Source organism: Falco cherrug, chromosome 1 (genome assembly GCF_023634085.1).
Source record: "Falco cherrug isolate bFalChe1 chromosome 1, bFalChe1.pri, whole genome shotgun sequence".
Taxonomy (NCBI): Eukaryota; Metazoa; Chordata; class Aves; order Falconiformes; family Falconidae; genus Falco; species Falco cherrug.
This window is the reverse complement of record NC_073697.1, coordinates 101,790,460-101,811,126: the sequence shown is the minus strand read 5'-3', so window position 1 is coordinate 101,811,126 and position 20,667 is coordinate 101,790,460. Positions and strand designations below refer to the sequence as shown.

At 52.8% G+C, this 20,667-nt stretch overlaps 3 protein-coding genes across 10 annotated transcripts; all 3 read right to left on the bottom strand.

The window, feature by feature from the left end:
• Nucleotides 1-3,452: 3,452 nt before the first annotated feature.
• LOC102054623 (schlafen family member 12-like) lies at nucleotides 3,453-11,053 on the bottom strand. The gene is given in 6 exon segments (XM_055703491.1): nucleotides 3,453-5,207; nucleotides 5,209-5,312; nucleotides 9,676-10,020; nucleotides 10,023-10,077; nucleotides 10,079-10,201; nucleotides 10,517-11,053. Coding segments are annotated over 6 exon segments (1,113 nt in total). The 5' UTR covers nucleotides 10,736-11,053; the 3' UTR covers nucleotides 3,453-4,940.
• A 105-nt stretch (nucleotides 11,054-11,158) lies between these two features.
• Nucleotides 11,159-15,416, bottom strand: BCL7B (BAF chromatin remodeling complex subunit BCL7B). Of its 2 annotated transcripts, none has more exons than XM_055713536.1 (6): nucleotides 15,251-15,416; nucleotides 14,800-14,875; nucleotides 14,213-14,309; nucleotides 12,940-13,125; nucleotides 12,636-12,715; nucleotides 11,159-12,231 (listed from the first exon to the last, which is right to left on the bottom strand). In XM_055713536.1, exons 1-6 carry the CDS (start codon nucleotides 15,340-15,342, stop codon nucleotides 12,139-12,141), a joined length of 624 nt encoding a protein of 207 aa, XP_055569511.1. In that variant the 5' UTR covers nucleotides 15,343-15,416; the 3' UTR covers nucleotides 11,159-12,138. The 2 variants fall into 2 exon arrangements, with proteins under 2 accessions (XP_055569511.1, XP_055569518.1); XM_055713543.1 differs by having other exon boundaries at nucleotides 12,940-13,110.
• Nucleotides 15,417-15,866: 450 nt separating this feature from the next.
• Nucleotides 15,867-20,541, bottom strand: TBL2 (transducin beta like 2). Of its 7 annotated transcripts, XM_055713495.1 has the most exons (7): nucleotides 20,224-20,539; nucleotides 20,021-20,151; nucleotides 19,754-19,938; nucleotides 18,963-19,114; nucleotides 17,760-17,886; nucleotides 16,785-16,937; nucleotides 15,867-16,395 (listed from the first exon to the last, which is right to left on the bottom strand). In XM_055713495.1, the coding sequence occupies exons 1-7, from the start codon at nucleotides 20,327-20,329 to the stop codon at nucleotides 15,939-15,941; spliced, it is 1,311 nt and encodes a 436-aa protein (XP_055569470.1). In that variant the 5' UTR covers nucleotides 20,330-20,539; the 3' UTR covers nucleotides 15,867-15,938. The 7 variants fall into 7 exon arrangements, with proteins under 7 accessions (XP_055569470.1, XP_055569460.1, XP_027661756.1 ...); XM_055713485.1 differs by having other exon boundaries at nucleotides 20,021-20,541; XM_027805955.2 differs by lacking the exons at nucleotides 20,021-20,151; nucleotides 20,224-20,539 and adding an exon at nucleotides 19,207-19,293 and having other exon boundaries at nucleotides 15,876-16,395; nucleotides 19,460-19,896.
• Nucleotides 20,542-20,667: the final 126 nt, after the last annotated feature.

The following is a 20,667-nucleotide window of genomic DNA, read 5'->3' as shown; positions in this document are numbered from 1 at the left end:
GAGCACACCCAGAGCAAACCTTCCCCCTCAGCGCCGTGATAAAGAATGCCTGTCTTCTCAAACTTCAGATCTAGTCTTAGAGGGTTTTTCTCTGTGACCAGCTTTACCGTATCAGGTCCCTTCCCTGGAGCCAGCCCTGAGGTGGACTCCTTTCCTCCCAGTAACCTGTTTGCCCCATGGCCCCCTGTGGAGTCACTGCCCATGAGGTTGGTGTGCCTGAAGGCTCCGCCACCCAGCTCTGCCAGCTGGGATCCCTCTCCAAAGGGCCCTCCTGCACAGGGGGCTCCCCTCTGGTACCTCTCCTGGGATGCTGGTCTGGCTGCACCGCTGCAGCTCCAGGAATGTTTTGGTCAAGACAAGGTTAAATATTGCAGAAAGGCATATTCACATAAGTGCGCTGTGGTGCTGATGCGCTATGTCCCACGTTCAACTGTCACACTAACAGCCTGAGGTATAAAAGCCTGGTGGGATTTAGATCTTCCTCCCCAGACCATTAGCTGTGGCGGAAATTCCTTGGTGGTCCCTTCAGGTATTGCAAGGCCTTCACATTTTCAGATCTGGAACACTAGCTGTCACAAAATCAGAAAAAGCCATTTATTACAGAAAAGCAGAAAGCTGATACAATTGTACAAAAGTCACAGTGAAATATCTTCTTTTTTTTTTTTTCTGGGCAAATATAGCATTTTTGTGTCACTTTATTCAGCTTTTTAAAACCTAATAGCAGAGTAGGCAATAATAGGAACTATGTTAATTGACAAACATTGGCAAAGCTCTGGCAACAGTTGGCATCTGAGACAGAAAGAAAGGATGTAATTATGTGGTAGGTTCTCAATAAGTTTTTCACAATCAGAGTCTGAAAAGCCATACTGCTCATATCAAATTTGACATGACAGTAAGAATTGGGCTGTCAATATACATCCTATAGTGCAACAGCTTGTTGACTTCAATGGTCCTGGTTAGAATAAGGAAATCTTGGTGACCCACTGCAGCTTCTTAACACCTTGAGTGGGTACAAATGTAGCAGCTGGCAAAAGAGAGGAGCCCAGGAGAGAAGCATCAAATGAGTGACCTCGACAGGCTGGAGAAATGGGCTGCCAGGAATGTCATGAAGTTCAACAAGGAAAATTGTGAAGTCCTGCCCCTGGGAAGGAACAGTCCCAGGCACCAGTATATGCAGGGGGCCGGCCGACTGGGAAGCAGCTTTGCAGAGAAGGCTGCTGAAGACCCTGGTGGACACCAAGTTGAACCTGAGCTAGCAGCATACCCTTGCAGCAAGAAAGGCTACCACTGTCCTGTGCTGCATGAGGAGTGTTGCCAGCAGGTTGAGGGACGTGATCCTTCCCCTCTACTCAGTACTGGTGAGGTCGCACCTGGAGCACTATGTCTAGTCCTGGGCTCCCCAGTATGACAGACGTGGAGAGAGTACAACAGAGGACCCGGAAGGTGATTAAGGGACTGCAGCATCTGTCCTGTGAGGAAAGGCTGAGAGAACTGGGACTGCTCAGCCTGGAGAAGGCTCAAGGGGGATCTCATCAATGTGTATCAATATCCAAAGGGAACGTGCCAAGAGGATGGAGCCAGGCTCTTTCCAGTGGTCCCCAGTGACAGGACCAAAGGCAATAGGCACAATCTGAAACACAAGAGGCTCCCTCTGAGCATTAGGAAGCAGTTTTTTACTGTGAGGGTGACCAAGCACTGGCACAGGTTGCCCCAGGAGGTTGTGGAGTCTCCATCCATGATATCCAAAAGCCACCTGGCCGTGATCCTGGGCAGCCTAGGTGTCCCTGCTTGAGCAGGGGGTTGGATGAGGTGACCTCCAGAGGTCCCTTCCCACCTCAAACATTCTGTCAACCTGCACTGTTTCCCTCTCCAGGAAGCACATTCCTGCTGCCCCTCATGCCAGCACGAGCACTTGGGCAGCTGCGTGACAAGGTGGAGCTTACCTAAAGACTAATTTGCCAACACAACACACAAATACCCCCAAGCTCCCAGCTGTTGCACACTCAAGCCTGCTCATGAGAGGTTTGGGACTGCACTGCTGGGGGCAGAACGGCCTCCATGGGCAGAAACCTGCATCTAAGATGATTCGCGTGACCACAAACCCACACAGCCCCATTCCCAGCAGAGGTGAAGGCAGCCACCACCACTCCCAAAAGCAAGATGTGGCTCTGGTTTTTTGGATGAGAAAAGAGACAATTTGGCTGAAAAATACACAAAATCTCCCCAACACTGAAAAAAGCAGGGGTTTGACCATTTGCACCAGTATCAGCAGGGATGTAAACAAGGATGGCCCCTGCTGCATTTCCAGCCAGTGGTTCCACCCCAGTAATGCTGAAACAACTCAGAATATGGAATCAGCTTAAAAAGCAGAGGAATTGAAAGTACAAGTCTCCAAACTGTTCTATGATTTATCCAAGTAGTTCGTAATTGTTGACTTCCTTCTGCAATTGCCATTTTCAGCAATTTTTTCTCTCCAGGTGGCAATGTCCTTCAATTAAAATCAATTTTATGACATCCTACAAGCCTACACATGACTAAACATATATATAAAAATGCATAATTTATTTTTTTTCATAGACTACAGAAAGGGCATCAAAAAATCTCAAGGATGCCCTGTAATATCACTGAACAAAAAACAATTGCAGCATTCTAGTGTCCCTAGTACTAGGTAAGAGTAAACTGTAGGCTAAAGACTTGTCTCTTAAGAACATCTTTTCCTCGTGATACAGCAAACAGGGTTTGGTGCTGGCTCTGGATGCCACGCAGAGCAAAAGACAGAGATATCTCCTCTCCTGCAGGGACAGGGTGGATGCCAAACACAATCCTCCTTTCTAGTCCTGAGAAGCATTGGATGCTGTCAAGAACAATGATGTTTTTCTAAAAAAAATTCTCTGCTGACCCCAAGACCAACCTCACCCTGCAATTCCTTACTTGCCTTTTTAGCTCAGGTTCCAATACCTGGCTGAGCACCTGGGCTGCATGCTGTGTGCTGCACAGAGCTGCAGTATCTGACAGAGTAGCCTTGCTGGGGGGAGGTGCTGCACTGCCTGGTCACAGACTCTGCTATTTCAAATGTGTGTGTGTGTGTCATTATTTTTTTTTATTATTATGCAGTCACCTAACAACGAATGGACACATCCAGCCTGTTTGAACAACTTTTCCAGCACCTCGTAGGGCATACCTGTGTTATATTCTCATAGGATTTCCTCCATTAGATTAAACATGACGTTGTATATTTGCTTGGCATTATGGATCACTTTGGTCAACCATTCCTGAGAATATAGTTCTGAAAACTTAAGACCACAACCATATGTGTGAGTGAACTGTACAAAATCCAGGAAGACCCAGAAAATGCCACTTTTTTTCTTGACTAGCTCCCAGGCACATTGGTGCCAGTTTCCTTCAGACTGAAAATTCTGAGCTTCATCAACCACAATGTGTTTCACTTTTGGGAAGATCCTACTTAAGAAGACAACATGTGTCACAGACCGGAAGATCTCATTTCTAAAAAAAAACCAAACTGAAACTTGAAAAAACTTTATGGTAAATCAAAAGAAGATGTGACCAGACAAGTCTGTATTGACTGCTTCCATCTCACAGTGGGTTCCTGCTTGGACGGCTGTTGCTGCTTACTGTCTAAAACCACAAAACTTCCTACCTCAGCTGCAGCATGCTCTATCTTCCTGGCAGAAACATTTATTCCAGCGGATTGGCCGTGCGCAGGCATCGCTGCACAGCCTGCCTGGTCCCTGCCAGCTGGCTTTGGATCTACCCTAGCAAGGAGACATGAGCCCACCCTTCCTACATGGGGACCCCACGGCAAGGCTCCCTGGGGTGTCCCTCTGCCCTGCTCTCCCCTGCCCAGGGAAAGCAGGCAGTGCCTGAGCTCCTGTGCGAAGGACAGGTTCCCTTTTCTCCCCAAAGTGAGCAGGGACTGGCAGCGCTTCTGCCAGTCCATCTGCCTGCTGGGGCCAGTACCTGCTGCTGGGCACTGCCATGCCTGAGCTCGGCTGTGACTCCCTGATGCAAAGTGCCTTGGTCCACCGTGGTGCCTGCTGCTGACGCCAGTGGAAACACAGTGAGAACAGGACTGGGGAACTGCGCTGCCCGGAATCCTCAGCCAAAAGGGCATTAGTTTCTGTTCTCCTTGTCTAGATGGCCCAGGTCCAAGGCTCAGTTCCTAGCACAGCTGCACAGGAGCTTGCATCAGGTCCAGCGCAGGCAGTGTTGAGGCAGCAACAGAGAAAGGCAGGTGGGTAGTTTTGGTGTCAGCACCAGCCATAATAGACTGTTAAACCTAAGGCCGTTATCTGTCCAAGGTCTAACACAGCCAGCGATCACTGAACATGCAGTCAGCAAATGCTCAATCTGGGCCAGGGCTCAGCTCACTAATACTGTCAACATTAACACCTTTCTTGAGGTGATTATTGTGTGCTTGTGTCAGCTGAAGTTATGCATTTGGCAAACAGATGTAAAATCAGCAGGGCTTGTGCTGCATGTACAGAGGGTAGAATGAAAAAAAAAAAAAAAAAAGAGGAAATACACATTATTGCTTACCCCACAATCTTCTTCAAGGGTTAATTTTCACAAATTTAGAGTATCTCTTTCACAGAATGGTGAAAAATGTTTCTTGTTCTCTCAATGATCTTCAAAGCCATGATAGTTTTCCCTGTTCCAGGAAGACCAAGGACAAACTGCTCCTTGGCTTTGTGTGGGTTCTTGGAGAGCAGCTCATGCTGTTTGAGAGTGAGAAAGTTGAAAATCTCACAGCCAAGACGGTCACTTAAGTAGGAGTTCAGGGACAGCACAATAATCACAAGCGCAGGCAAGAACGCTGGGATGCCCCTGGAGGTGAGTGTCATTCTCTGGGTACAAGCTGGTGTAATGGCACAGGTTTTCTTGGTTTTCTTGCTGGGGAGCATCATCTCTGCAACTTCCATTTAGCTCTTTGTACCATTCAGGTGCAGTATTTGGGGAATCATATACACTGTTGAAGCATAACCCCCATCATTGACTAGTTTCTGCTTTAATGCATAAGCAGTTTCCCTCGAGTTTTTGAACTCAGCAGAAGAGGCATCCTTGCCTACAGCACACAACTCTGGATGCGCATTTTCAGCTACTAAGAGAACAACACGCACAAAATCCTGGGTTTTCCACAATCCAATGTCAACAGCCCAACTCCTTGACAATATCAGTACCCCCTTGTTAAATGGATGGATTTTTTTTTTTTATTAAATCCTCTAATCCAAGATACTCTAAGAACAGGTTGGTGCAGATGGTTTCTGGCTTCTGTTTGATTTCATTAGAACCCACTAGAAAAAAAAATTAGAAAAACAAAACGCAGCAAATATTTTACTCAACACACCAATTACCGGAGTAATATATTATACAATGGTGTCATCAAAATAAATTATTTAGTACGAGTAAAAAATCCGACCTTCCCATGATAAATCTGTAAGGACTTTTTATATGAATAAAAGTGAGATAAACTCCATACTCCAGGCTTGCCTGACTTCTAAACGGAATAAGAAAAAGTCTCTTTGGAGGGATCTGCCTCCTTTCTATCTGCTTTCTCATTATTTCTGTATTCCTTTGACAGATATGTTGCTGCCACAGTGAGAGACCAGGGGCTGAACCAGATGGAGCAGCCCACTTGCAGCATCTCCTACACTCCTGACTGGTAAAGCACAATGCATGTAGCAAGGGAAAAGGCACTTAGGAGCATCATGAGTCTCTTGATGTATAGATACACATTCCTATTAAATACAGGGGAATACATAAAGATACCTGCCATCCCAGTACTAAACTTGGTCCTCCTCCAAAATAACAAGTAACAGTAATGTAAAAATAATATTAACACAAATTGTCTATCTTAAATTTAGAGGTTAAAAGTACAGGTATGCGTATACGTAACACACAGAAAAATCTCAATGCAAGCGTACGTTTACGCTGACTGTCTCACAGCTTTCCATTTAAAAACCACATTCTTCTCATCAAGAAACAGCAATTACATATCCTGTACCAAAACAGTTAACTGATCAGTAAATCGGTCAGCTGACAGTGCTCCTGAAAAGAGATGTGAAAGGACAGTAAAATTACAAAACTAATAGCAACTAATAGGTCAGAATTCAGAAAAAATAATCCACGGACTATGTTTAATGAGGCTGTATCCATCTGCTGCTGATTGGAGTGGCTCTGATACTGCACTAGCATCTGGAATGTGTCTCTCCCGTGTGTCTCAGAGCTTGACCTAAAATCCACAGCCCTGCTCTGCAGGAGCACGACAGGATTGACATTGCCCTTGGCTACTTCTATTCCCTTGTCTTTGGGGGCTTGGTATGGGGGAGTATCTGTTGCTCAGCAACCATCAGTGCTTTTATGGCTGAAGTGTTTCTGAAATAACGGAAGTCTTCACCTAGAAAATAAAACCAAGGCAAGGTTTTCTAGCCCTGCATGGTAAGGGCTGAGCTTTACCTTCCCTTGTGCGTCCCAGCCTGCAGTTCCCCTGTAGCAGTGAGCCAGGCAGCAGAACTAACTTACCGGGTGAGATAAACACCTACGCTGGCCAGGCATCCCTCACCCAAACCCTTGGCACTTGGCCCTGCAGGTCAGCGACACAGCAGTGCCAGTACCCAGCTGTGGGGAGTGCGCTGAGTTTGTGAGGCCTCAGCCCAGAGCCTTGGTTAGCTGCTTTGTTTGAATTTTTGTTGACCTGTTTGGAGCTTTGTTTTCACTTGGTTTGCCTGTAACAGCATTTTTTGCTAATAACCAGGTGGCTGTGGATAACAACCATCCATTTATACAGACAGTAGGAACAAGCAGGTCTTCTGCACAGGATAAGACCTTCCTGCCTGTAATGTGGTGATGCAGAGTGCAGAAATACAGGTGTGGTAGGACAGCAGGGGTCTCCAGATATGGGATACAGGGTGCATGGCTGAATTCGGGTGTGGGGTGGTGAGAGACAGAGCACAAGCGACCCCAAGGCCAGGAACAGCTGTCAGATGGTCAGATAAAGAAATGCAGCCCCAGAGCTGAGCAAAACTGGGTTTAAGGGTACTGAGATACTTGTTCTCAGTTTAGTGAACATGCTGTGTTCACTCAACCCCAATGGAGCAGTGAACTTGCAGACCAGTGAAGAAAAAACAAGGTGTAAAAGTGTGTTAGTGTTAGCAAACCTACAGGACGTGACCCTATAGGAAAAAGAAACCATCAGCATCAACTGTGTACTCCTGGCAGAACTGGGGATGCTGACAACCTGCCCCAACAACCCCCAGCAGACTGGAGCCGTCACAGCAGGAACCTGAGTGGCAGTGGAAGGCTGAGCCTAATGCCACAAACTGGGGTGGATGCTGTGCAGGTTGTTTATTATTATTATTATTATTATTATTATTATTTATTACTACTACTACTTTTTTCACAGTGGTGTTCATTTATTGTCTTTTTCTTTCATTATCTGTAATACCTAGATCTTGACTAATAATAATTCTTCTATTAGACTACTTAGATTGCAATTGCAGTAGAAATGAATTATTCTCTTTTTTGTTCATAAGAAGGCTTTTGAGCATAACAGGGCAGACAGTACTCAAACCTCTGGGACACTGGGTATATTCCCAGCAATTATGTGCGTTAGGGATTATATTCAGTGGCAAAAACGGCAGAAGAGATAGAAACACCTGAAAAATCAGGGAAATCAACATTTTTGGAGCAGTTGCATCTTTTAAATACCCTAACAGTTGTTTGCCTAAAATCTTATCTCATGCTATCTTCCTAGAAGTTTTGTCAAATACAATGTTAAATTAAAAAAAAATATCCAGAATAAATGTCTTACCTGAGTAGAGGCATTTTCAGAAATCAGACATACACTGGAGACCAGCTTTTGAGTAAACTGGGTTGATAAGAGGAGGGCCATTTGCCAAGTTGAGGCTCATTCTCAAATTTATCAGCCAGATTTGAAAGATCTTGGGGGAAGAAAAAAGTATGTTATGTGCATTAGAATCATTCCATATGAACTTTTAAAGCCCAGCACTAAAGAGTGGCTAAAATGATTCATTTAAAGCCTCCCTTCGCGATTCCACCCAAGGAAGTGCTGCCTCCATAGTTAAGATGACAGTATCCAACAAACAACAGGATCTTGATTTGCTGCAGAAGAGCGAGGGCTCACAGAACAGGCGGCTTTGCAGTTCAGCAGCAGGACCTAGACCCTACATGGGATGAGTTTGTTGAGATCCCAGGGCACAGGTAAGAGACACCTGGCCTGACAGTTCAGCACACCAGCACCCTGCGGGAACCACCTGCGTGCCGCCGGTCTCTTCAGCAGGTGCACATCTCCAGAAGACCTTCCCCTCCTATCAACATCATCCTTTCTGTCTTTTCTGTGACTGTGTCCTTTGAAGAGACGAGCTGTCCCAGCTCTGAGCACAGACCAGAGCCGCAGGGGAGGTTTCACAGCAGGCTGGAGCTGCCTGGTGTGCTGGGTGCTGCTGGGACGGGGGGGTCCCCTCCAGCTGGCATGTTCCTTGCTCATGCAGTCACTGCAATGGGCACCCATTTGAAGGAAAATTGTGTTACAGGGAGCCTGCAGGAAAGGAGGGTAGGTTTCATCTTACAACTGAAAAACTTACTCAAATCAGTGGTCAGAAAAGCTCTCTGGGACCTGCCGTACAGGTCTTGGTGTGGGGTGGTGGAACCAAATGCGGGACACAGCTTTTGAACAGGAAGGATTTCACAATGAAGTGGGACAGCATGCCTTAAACCAAGGAAAGCCTTGCACTCCTGCTCCTTTAAAACAGCCTTTACACCCACGGAGCCACACTGGGTGTGCAAAGTGATGTTTTGGTAGGCATAAGAAATACGCGTGAGCCTCAGGAAGGGGAGCGGTGTGCAGCCTGCTGCGTGGTGAGCATCGCTCGCAGAGCCACCACTTGGAAGGGCCTTTCTCAGCTTCAAGCTCTGATGAGATGACTGGCCAGGTTTTAATAGCTACCCTAGTGTTCCTGACTTCATCACAGATGTAATTAGTACTTGATAAGGGGAACGAGAAGAAAAGTTGCAGGTCAGTTTGACGCCGCCATTACAGCTAAAAAGATTATTTTACTTTAGTGCTGGCACACAACTTGTGCCACGATGCTCAATCTACATGGATCAAACCAGGGCATGGAGATTAATCCTTGCTAGTGCATCAGGCACTGGGGATTTCACTCCACGGGGATCAGCACCAGTAAGGACTTTTTTGTTTTTCAAAATAAACCCCTCTTAGGAACCTAAAGGGTCCAGATTTCCACCAAGACTTGACTCCCTCCTAAGCATCTTAACGGGCAAAGCCAGCTTCAAAAGTTTTCTGCAATTGTCATTAAGAGCACTGGAAGCTCCTGGGTGATTTTGAGTCTTACCGTTTCATTTAGGGGCATATGAAAACCCTAGGAAGGCTTATTCCAGCTGGAAGTGCTTCAAAAAGTCCTGCTGAAGCAGTTCAGAGGGTAATGCTTCACAGGAGGGTTTTTGCCACTGAAGGCCAGTTACCACACGGTCACCCCCAGTGCCCGTGGTCGTGCCATGCCCAAAGGCCCTTTTCTAGGGCTGGTGAGAACACAGAACAGGAGGAGGTGGTCTTTCCTCCTGAAAGTTTACAAACCAAGGCAGAAATGGAGTTAGCACTAATGTAAATGCAGATTTTACCTGGGTCTACAGCTGTCATGAGCAACGTCTGTTTCCTGATGCTCAGGCTTTTGTCTGTGTCACCTGTCACCACCCAGGATTCAGCGTTATCTTGGAAAACTGCAACAAGGCTGTTCAACTCGCACAGCGTGTGCATAGCCCTGCCAGTGGTATGCCATTCTGCTTTGGCATAAATGCTCAGGGTGTCAGCCTCAAACTGCACGCTGGCCTGAGAGCTGAGGAAGCGATGAGTGGGCATCGAGCCCATGGGGTCAGCTACTCTTATGTCTAAAGCTTCTTTCTCCACCAAACTATGGCTTCCAATGACTTTTCTGCTGTCATCCACTCTAAAAAAGAAATACCCTGAGTATTTGCAAAGGGAGAGACATACTTTGGGATGGTTTTTCTAATGTATTCCAAGATAACTCTCTGTAGAGAAGTTCTTAAATTCAGTATGTGTTGTCTCTGTGAAATCCAGGACCTCCTCAACCACCAGTTTGTTGCTCTTTACAAGCCAGGCTGTGGCACCTTGGATGCTGTGGCTCTGTGTTCAGAGGAGTGTCCTTTGCACCCCCATCAAATTTCAGCAGAGCTGTCCTAGCGCTTGGCTCACTCTCAGCACGGTGCCTGGCACATCGGCACAGCTTTCCTTCCCCCTCCGAAATGCAGCAGCGTCACTTCAAGTCACGGGGCAACTGAAGTGAAAGGCCTATGGGACAAACCAGCGCTCAAGCTATAGAGGCTGGACCTCCACAGTTCCACGTTTTAACAAAAAGCAGCAAGTGACTCCACTGCTGCATCCATGAGGTATTCGCTGGCCGGTGCAGTCAATGCACCCCGAGGGTCTGCTCTATGTCCAGGCCAAAGCCGAGCTCCTGAGACCTGGAATTCTGATCTCCATCATCACTCCTCCTCCTGAATTCAGCAATGCACACGCTACTGCAGAAAGCTCTTCATTGCCCTTTCTGATTGCAAGATCTCCTTGCTGGAGCTCTCTCCTACAGCTATTTTCCCCAATATCTACTACTGCATCGGGATAGTTTCTTTCTAAACTCATCAGCAGCTGCCCTTGTCTGGCCATTTTGCTCTCAAAATGAGATATTAAAACCACAATTATACACAGCAGTACAACAGAAAACTGTGTGCCTTCAGCTTCAGTTTATACACTGGATTTAATAAACTGGAAAATAAAAATAATTATTTGCAACAAACCACAGGCAGACTATTGCTGGCGTACCTGCAGGCCTCATACTAACAAAGCTGCTTATTTGGGCTCTTTTGCATATTGAGGTCTTGCAGTTAACTTGACACTGCGCACCAAGACATCCCCCCCCCCCCGCCCCCGCCAGGGACCACAGCCCTCGGTCCCCCTGGGCCCTGGGGATGCTCGCTGGGTACTCGCTGCTGCAGATGGCTGGGGGCTGCCCCGGGCTTCCCCCCCCCACCGCGGGCCCTGGCCTCCCACCCCACCACAACCCCCCCTCCCCCTGCAGACACCGGGCACTGTATTTCAAATAGTTTAATTTTAAAAATATTCTATTCAGTGCTAAAATAACTTTCCACTTCCACGCGCAGCCGCGCCTTCGGCTTCGCCAGGCTCGATCACAGACTCGGCGGGACATGCAGTGGCGGCGGGGGAGGCTGGGGGCTGGCGGCAGGAGCTGGGGGCCAGGGGTGGGGGGGCTTCCTGCAGGGAGGGGGGGGGGGAGGGCACCCTGCCGCATCCTCCCTCGTACCGGGATGGTACCTAGGCCGGTGCAGGGCTCTGCTGGGCACGGGGGAGCAACTCCCCCTGCTCTCGGCCGGGGGGGCCCAATGCAGCTGGCCCTGACAGGGTGGGGGTCCTTATGCTGGCGCCCGCAGCAGAGCAGAGGCGACCCCCCTGAGGGTGGGAGCGCTCCCCTCTCTCCCAACACTAATGGCTTAAACTAGCAGCTTATTGCACAGCGTCCCAGCGGGGTCCTGCCGTGGCAGGGCAGGGGGCTCAGCCTCACCCGCAGCCACCCCCACACGTCTCACCACCCGCAGAGGGGCAGACAGACCCTTCACGTGGGGGGAGGGCAGCCCTCTGGCTCCCAGCACCCAGGGGAGGGTGGGCAGGGGAGCCAGCAGCAGGCAAACAGCACCCACCACAGTGCCCTGGGGGCCACCGAGAGCCCCGTGGACAACTGCCCACCCCGTGCATGCAGACCACCCACCGGAGACCCCCACGCTACAGGACAGGTCAGCAGGGAGAGAGGGAGCCAATAAATAGAGGCAAGTTTGCAGGTACTGGTGGCAGCCCCATCAGCCCCGGGGAGCGCAGGCTGCCTCCGGGGGGCTGGCAGGAGGCCCCTGGGCAGGGAAGGGCAGGCTGGATGGCGAGTGGCAGGAGCGCCTGTCCTTGGGGAAGGGGCAGACTGAAAGGAAGCACCCCGTCCCCCAGGGGAGGGCGGGCAGCTCTGCGAGGGGCTGGCGAAGGCGCTCTCCCTGGGGACAGGCAAGCTAGCTCTCCGAGGCCGTGTGGCACACAGAGTTCTGATCGGCACAAAATCTCTTCAGAGGCGGTGCACCGGAGTCGTCCTCCTCTTCAGTAACCTGCAAGAGCCAGAAGCAGCGGTCACGAGCAGCAACAGGAGCTCAGTGTGTCCACCAAGCCATGTGGGCCTAGGCATAGCTGTGCCATGCTGTGGGGACACCCCAGACTCATCTCTGAGGAAGCCTCAGGACACCAGGAATGGGAACCCACTTCAGCCCCCGAGTTGGCTAGAGTCATCGTTGTACTCCACCGCCACTTCCTTTCTTCACACTTTTAAAATCTGAACCAAACCAGGGGACAGGTCAGGAAGCTGGGAGGCTTAGGGAGCTCCTGGAGGGCACTTTGGGACTGCAGAGCAAGTCCATCCATCCAGATGCTTCTGCTACAAGGGCCAGCAACAGGGTGAAAGGGCAAAGCTGGGTCTGTGTGCATTCAGACGTGGTTTCAATCCCCCTTCCCTTACCTGAGTCTCAAGGGGGACTGGCTCTTCCTTTGTTAGAGTGGGAGGCTCATCTGCAACTTCCGAGGAAGGCAGGGAAGGCTCTGGGGAGAACAGAAGCATTAACGGAACTGCTGACCCCGGAGCATGGCAGCACCCAGCTCAGTCCTGAGCCAGGGGAGGAGACCTCCAGCAGAAGGCACGAGTCCCCGCTACCCTGTCTGCTTCCAGCAGTGCCTGACAGTCACCTACCAGACAAGCAACAGCTCCAGCAGGGCCTTTCCCAGGCCCAGCCACCCACCTCCTCCCTTCCCAGCCCAGCACTCACCTTCCAGTGTCTCCTGCCCCAGTGTGGGTGGCTGCGAGTCATCCGTGCGGAAGTCGGACGTGTGGGCAGGACTCATAGACTCGCTCTGCTGCGGACTGGGGCTGGAGTTGGGGCTGCTGTCCACCTTGAGCTGGTAGACGTCTGACAGGGAGCTCTGGTTGCTGTTCTCATCTGCAGAGACAGCACCTAGTGAAGAAGAGCACCTTGACCCAGGGGCACAGGCAGCCAAGGGCAGCACTGGCAACTGGGCTCTTAGGGAGAACGAAGAGCACAGTCAGATGCAGTTAGAGTACAGGGGGATTCACCGTCACCCATCACCACAAGGGCTGCCAGGCAAAGGAAAGGACTCCCTGCTAGGACACAGCTGGCGTCAGGTACACAACTGGCCCATGGGAGACAGGGTGCTTCTGTTTGGGGAATGAGTCTGAGCAGACAGGGAGCGACCCCCGGCTATTCAGAAAGAACAAGCAGAAAGCACGGGGTTGATACAAAGCACTGCACTGCCAAATCTCACGTCTGTGGCTTGCAAGGGCTCAAGGCATTCAAGGGCAGGAGACCTCTTGCCTGTGTACCAGGGTTTTGTAACTCTTCTTGCAAGGCAGCAAGCTAACACTAAGAGCAATACTCAGCATCTGCTTCTGGATGGGGAGGCAATCCTGGTGCACATCTTTTCCAAGTCCTAAACTGCAGACCAGCAATGCTAACAATCTCAGTGCACCTACTAGAAGTCCCAATACATCCCCCGATTTTCCTTGGCCACACAGAGCCAAGTGGAGAGGCTGGGGACAGGCATACACTCTGCTCCAGCAGCAAGCCCATGCACTGCCTAAGCCTCGCTTGGCTCAATCATAGAGCCCAGCCTGCCTGTAGCCGGCCACAGCGCTCCAAGACCAAGAGCAAGGTCAAGGAGATCCTCTGCCCTTTCATCTTAAGGTCCATGCAAGTCACTGCTGGAAGCAGCGGGCTCAGCTGCAGAGAGCTGCCAGCCTCTCCCCAGCAGGGACTGCAAAAAGGGAACAAGAACGCCTACTCCTCCAGTTCCCCATGAAGCTTCCTACAGGAAGATCCCAGAAACAGACAGTTAAGGCTCTTTCTGACAGCAGAAATGAATAATTTCAGCAGGAATACTCCTGAAGTGGCTCTGCATAACTCCACGCTGAAGACATGCACTGCTCCTCCCAATACACGAGGGATACATAAACCAGCACCATTCCAGCTTCTATAAGGCCTTAAAAGTCTTTCTCCAGCTTGAAGGGGGCTCAGCCAGACTTACCTTGGAACTCCAGGAGGAGAGAGGAGTTGGCAGAGGTGTCAGGTGGGAAGCCATTGGGTTCTCGGGCAGTGCTGCTACTTGATTTGGATTTCTCTTTCTTGAGGAGAGAAAGAAAAGCAGAAACTCCAGGTGAGAGGAGCCTACCGCTGGCCGGAGAGCACAGAGCTGCCCAGCCTCCTCCAGAGGAATGACTCCCCTTTCTCCCTCCAGCAACCCAGGGGCTGTGCTCGGGCAGCCCTTCTCCCTCCCCTTTCTGGGTGCTTTTCTGACTGAGGCGACCCCCCCGCCGAGAGGGGCGAAAGGAAGAGCTAGCACCTATCTAGGAGCGCCCCCCGACGAAAACAAGATCTATGGGAATTCAGGCAAAAAGGGTCCCAGGCAGCGAGGGGCGGTCGCCCGGCGCAAGGCAGCGAAGCGGCCCAGGCCCCTCAGCGGCGGGCGACACGGCAGCGCGGCTCCACGGGCCAAGGACCGGCCCCGCGGGAGGGGCCTGAGGCGCGGCGAGGGCCGCCCCGGGGCGGGGGGGGGGGGGGGAAGCGACTGCGGCGGCTCGGGCGGGGCCGGGGGTCGGCCCGCGCGGTACCCACCTCTTTGCTGTCCGCCACCGGCACCCACTTAAATATCCGCAGCGAGGTGTCGCCCACCGTCACCCACTTCTTCTCCCTGCGCGGACACGGACGCGGCCGTTAATGGCGCCGGGGGAGCCGGGCCCGCGGGTAACCTGGCAACAAGCTCCGCCCTCCCGCCGGGCTCCGATTGGTCCAGAGGAACGCCATTCCACTACGCCCCGCCCCCTCACCCCGAATGTCTCGTCGTGATTGGTCGTGCCACCCGCCGATCACCAGCGCTTCCGGCTCCCCCCACACTCCCGAGCAGACGAGGCGAGCTCATTGGCCGCTGTCTCGCTATCCCCGCCCGCTACCCCACGCCGAACGCTGATTGGATAGTCATTACCGGAGCCCCTCCACTGGCACCCGTGTGGTGCGGTGATTGGCTGCACGCCGGGAAGGCCCCACCCCACACGGCCCCGCCTCTCACCATCTGCGGACGCGCTCGATGGCCGCCATCACTTTTTTGATGTCATCCTTAGCGCGGCTGCGGGTCTCGGCGCGCACCGAGCGGCCCGACATGGCGCCCGCAGCCCCGGCAGCCCCGGCTCCGCAGCACCCGCCGCCTCGCTCCACGCATGCGCGCGCCCCGCCCCGCTGCGTCACAGCGCTCGCCCCGCCCTGGGGAAGGCGTGCGCAGTGCGCCTGCGCAGATAGCCCCGCCCTCCTGCGGGCAGGCGTTACCAAGGCCGCTGCGGCGCCATCTTCCTTCCGGGCAAACCCCGCCCCGCCAGGGCGCCCCGCCCACCCGCACCGTACCGAAGGCCGAGCTCGGGCGGCCCCCGCGCAAGGGACCCGCCCCGAACCCCGTCCCCAAGGCCTAGCAACCCGCCCGCCCCGCCCCAGCGAGCGCTCCCACGGGGCACGGGACAGACGCAGGTGGGGGGCGAGCCCCCGGCAGGGCGGCGCAGCGTCAGCCCGGCACCCACCCTGGCCCCCACCTGCCCCTGGCACCCCGCCGCCCAGCGCCCCCAGGTACGGCCACCCAGCGCCCGAGCCAGGACCCGGGCACGCGGTCTGTGCACTCTTTTATTAAAAGTTGTTCAGTTATTAAAAAAAAAAAAAAAAAAAGTCCCCAAAGGCAGAACGCAACGGCTAAGCCGGGACATGCGGGGAGATTAGTGCTTCCTGCCATAGATCGCCGCCAGCGCTTTGCGGGCGCTGGAGATCTGCTGCTCCAGCCTCTCTTGGGTGGCTTTATTCCCAGTTTTTTTCAGCATGGTCTCCATCTCCTCCACCACTGCCCGGTGACCAGCGGTGTTGTGGAAGACACGGATGGCTCGGTCCCCACACGACACCAGATAGCGGCTGTTGGTGTCAAAAGCCAAGTCTGTTATGCATTGTCCATGCACGCCAAGGAAGCGTTCCTCCTCCTCCCCTCTCCTCGTGTTGTACACGACAATGTCTGTGCCACTAGAGATAGCGACGACACGAGCATCGGGGGACAGGGCGATGCGACAAGGCTCCGTCACCTCACATTTCCCAGTCAGAAGCAGGTATGGGTCCTGTTGCTTCTTATATTCCACATCTGTGTCCCAGAACTTCCATGTCCCATCCTTCGAAACGGTCGCCATCCTGCAGCCAGGAAACAGCACAGGTGAGCACGAGGAAATGAGGCAGCACCGCTTCGCCCACCAGACCTGCAAACCAGGAATGCTTTGGGGACAGCGAGCTCTTTTGGGAGGTGTGAGTCTGTACACACACACAGTCCTTGTTCTCTTTCCAGAGCATGGACAGCAGTCACCCCAAGGATGACATCCATGGGGAATATGCAGGCGGCATGAGCCAGTCAGGGGTTTGCTGCCCTGGGCTCCCAGGCGAGCGCTCAGGGCAGTGTTCCCCCCACCATGCAGGAGTGCAGCCCCCCCGTACAGGCTGCTGGCATATACTGGAAGAGGCGAGCTCACGTGTCCTGAGGGTGAGCCAGAGCATACAGTTTCAGGCAGTGGATAATACACACTCACCTCCTCGAGTCATTAGAGAAGGAGAAGGAATGTATGCCAGCAGTGTGGCCTTTCAGCTCGAAAGCCCTGGCCACCTCCTGGAAGTCTCCGTTCTTGTTGAAACACACCTCCCACACCTTCACATCGGGGGTGAAGCCACAGGATGCCACAAACCTGGGTGAATGAACAAGCAGAGACACAGGGTATCTGCTACTGAGCACCCACTTCTGCCGGGCTGTGGGGCCAGCCCTACAGAGCTCCCCTCTGGCTCCCCTCTGGTCCCCCTGGCACCGACGGGTGTGTAAGACAGGGCTCTGTGAAGGCAAACCTGTCCAGACTCCTATGTTCAAATCTTTGCTTTGGTCCACTGAAAAAGTTTTCACTGAAACCAAGCTGGTAAAGGGAACACTAAGGTAGGCAACCAGGGACCAGAACAACAGGAATGCAAAACTCTTAAACCAAAGTAAAAATGCTAAATGCTTTTTAATCCCCAAACTCACTGAGCTTTGAGCATGGCAAGTCTTCCTGCAGCAAGTTAAGAGAGCGGAAAACATGATTTTCTTGATAAACAAATCTCCCAGTAACAAATATTTTAATTTTATAATTAACCTTTAAAAGGTTACAAATAAGTTAGAATTTCTGTTTGCTTTACATACACCATTTGCGTTGTCCCACCCCTGCTATTTGAGGCCAGTGCTGTTCTCAGCTCTTCAGGAGACAGTTAACAGGAACAGCAATGCTGAGGCACAATGGCAACACACCAAGTGTCTTAAGACCATCGAGATGAGAGTCAGAGCTCCTGTAGGGGCTGCTCTCAGCTTGCAGGGGCCAGAATCCCTTTTTAAAATGTGGAACCCTCAGAAAATTGCATTAAAATAACTCCTATCTGCCAATGGTCTGAACTGATGACGTCCTCTGGCAAGGCAAGAGGATGTTCTGTCTCCTGCACCTCCTGCTCTGCAATGGCAGCAGCCTGGAATACCTCCTGCTCCTCACCTCCCACAGGGTGACACCATGGCGTAGGCATTGTTCATCTGGTTAGTGTTAATGCTGGCTAGGACTTCACCCTTCGGGCTCCATATCAGGATGGTAGTGTCACTGGAAGCTGTCATGATAAACTTCCCTGGGGGGAAAAAAAGGCAAAGATCAGGATAGCTCCCAGGCCTAACCCTGCCACAGGCCTATCAAAGGCCTAGGACAGTCCCTAAGCACAGTTAAAAACTCTCCCTGTGCCCAGACATCAAGAAAACCAAAAGCAGCACCAAAATTCAAGGACTGTCAACCCCCCAGGACAGAACAAAGATTCTTACCAGAAGACTCAATTCCTGGTTATGCCTTAGTGCACCCCGGCTTTGGCAGTCATCAGCTGGCAGTGGGCACTCAGAAACCACACATGCTTCCCGCCCCAGCACCACTCAGATCCCACTTGCAGAGCTCAGCACTAAGCCAGTACCACAGGAGTAACACAGCAGACAATCTCCCACAGATACCTGAGGCATCCGTAGCTTTCAAGTCATGGACTGTGAGTAGGTAGCTGACTACAAGTCACACTACTATTATCTGCGATTCCTGGCGGTATCAACATTCTGGACACTCCCTTTTTCCATCTCAGCCCGGACATGGAGCTGCCCATTTACCTTTCAGCTACTTGTTGCAGGTTTAAATTTTCACTTTCACAGCTGAACAAGGGTCTCTGTTACCATCTTCTCTGCTCTCCTATTACAGAGGTGAACTCACATACACCCACTTCCAACTGCCTGCTGTCATACAGCTGAAGCATTAATCCATTGAGCCCCAACCGCTAACTCATACCCAGAAGTCCAAGATAGACTGTACAAACTTGCTAGAGATACTTTTGACTGGTTAAAGAGAGACTGGTGGGCCAGAGAACAGCCATCCTCTCAATACTGTGACCAGACCTCTTTGCAACAGCATCCCTGAAAATGTAGATTAAGAGACTGTGCACACGACAGAGCTAGTTCTGTGCTTGCAGGAATATAAACTGTCTGAAAATGACATCTTTCAATTTACTAAGTAGTAAACAAAGTCTTTAGAGTAACGCCTAAAAGACTACAGAGACTCAAGTGCTGGTGCAAAAACGGGCCTTGAAAATGCGAGAAACTCCAACACTTTCAACCCAGCTCTTGCTTTACAAGCAAATCAAAGCTGATCTTGAGACTCACTAAGTCATTTCCATACCTGTCTCTGCAATTCCTATGTTAATGATGGGAGCCTTGTGCTTCTTTGGGAAGTCCCCAGAAGTTGCAGTGAAGGTGAAGCTGCCATCATCCTTCTTGGTCATTTTATAGACACGAATAGTCTCGCCGTTTGCCAGCCAAACAATGAATGCCCTGGGGAAAGATGAACACTGAACCATTAAGAAACGGGCTACCTCAGCTCAGCCTAGCTACAACAGGTAAGCTAACAGGTCATTCAGTGGCACCTGGGAAAAGGGATGCACTGGCAGATAAAAAGCTGCAGGCTTCACCAGGGCACCAAGTTCTTTCCCTGTGTTAGCTCAAATGCAACACTGAATGGAAAAGAACAGAATTTATTACTTCACATCTGGAAACAAGACTCCTCCCTCTCTCTAAGAAGAGGCTGCTTCACAAAGTGCCAAGGCATGCTTTTCCACCAGCCTTCCCAGCCAGCACGAGCTCTCTCCCCAGCCTCTCAGAGAGGCTCAGGCACTCAACCCAGCTGCAGGGCCTGCTGACAAAGACCTTAACAAGGATATTCCATGGGTGCAGCAAGGTGGGCACGGGGATATTTGTCCCAAGAGCCACACTGCGATGCCAGCTGCTTTCACGTGAGCCCATGAACCAGTGGTGCCGTTAAGGCCCGGTGAGGGATGTTGCTTCCACACAGCCCAGAAGACACATCGCTGATCCTTGGGCTGTGCGACCAGCAGCTCTGTCTGCGGGACATCCCGGTGCCGATACGCCCAAGCGGTCCGTGGGTGGAGGCGGCGTGGGGAGGCCCGGCCCTACCGTGAGTCGGGGCTGAGGCGGACGAGCTCGGCGTGGTCCAGCCCCACGTTGGCACGCAGGCAGCGGTGCTCCCGCGCCGCGAAGTCCCGGGTGCTCCACAGACGGACCGTGCGGTCGTCGGAGCACGACGCCAGGTACTTGCCGTTGCTGCTGAAGTCCAGGCAGGAGACGGAGCCGCTGTGGCCCTGCGAAGAGAGCGCGGTCACAGCGGGGGCGGCCCGCGGGGAGGGCAGAGCCGGCCCGGCCGGTCCCGGCCACACACGGTACCTTGAGGGCGGCCACCAGCAGCCGGTGGGCAAAGCTGTGCTGCTGCTGCTGCGACTTGTCCCGCCGGGCCCTTGCCGCCGGCTTCGCCTTCCTGGGCTCCTCCGGCCTGGCGGCGCCGCTCGCCCCGGCGCCTGCGGGGAGCGGAGCGCGGCTCAGCCCGGCCCGGCCCGGCCCGGCCCCCCGGCCGTGCCCGCGGTACTCACCGTCCGGCGGCGCGGCGCGGCACAGCGCGGCCGCCAGCAGCAGCAGGACGAGGAGGAGGACGAGGCCGCCCGGCAGCACCGACCCGCCGAGCGCCGCCGCCTCCATCTTCCCGCCACCGCCACCTCAGCGGGCCGCGCCCCCCCGGCGGGACCCGGCGCGCGTGCGCCGAGTGGTGGCGGTGCCGGGGGTGGGGTGGGAAGGAGGGGGGTGAATCCCCGCGTGCGCGTGCGCACCAAGGGGGCACGCGCACCTCCACGGAGGGCGACCCCTGGCGGCGGAGGGGTGGTACTGCCCCGCTCCGGGCCTGCCCGCCCCCACCGCCCCCTGCCGTCACTGCCCTGCCCACTCCTGCCCGCCTCCACCCTCTCCATGCCCTCCCCTGCCCGCCCCCGCCAGCCACCGCCCGCCCCACCCGCCCCCTGCACGCCCCCTGCCCGCCTCCT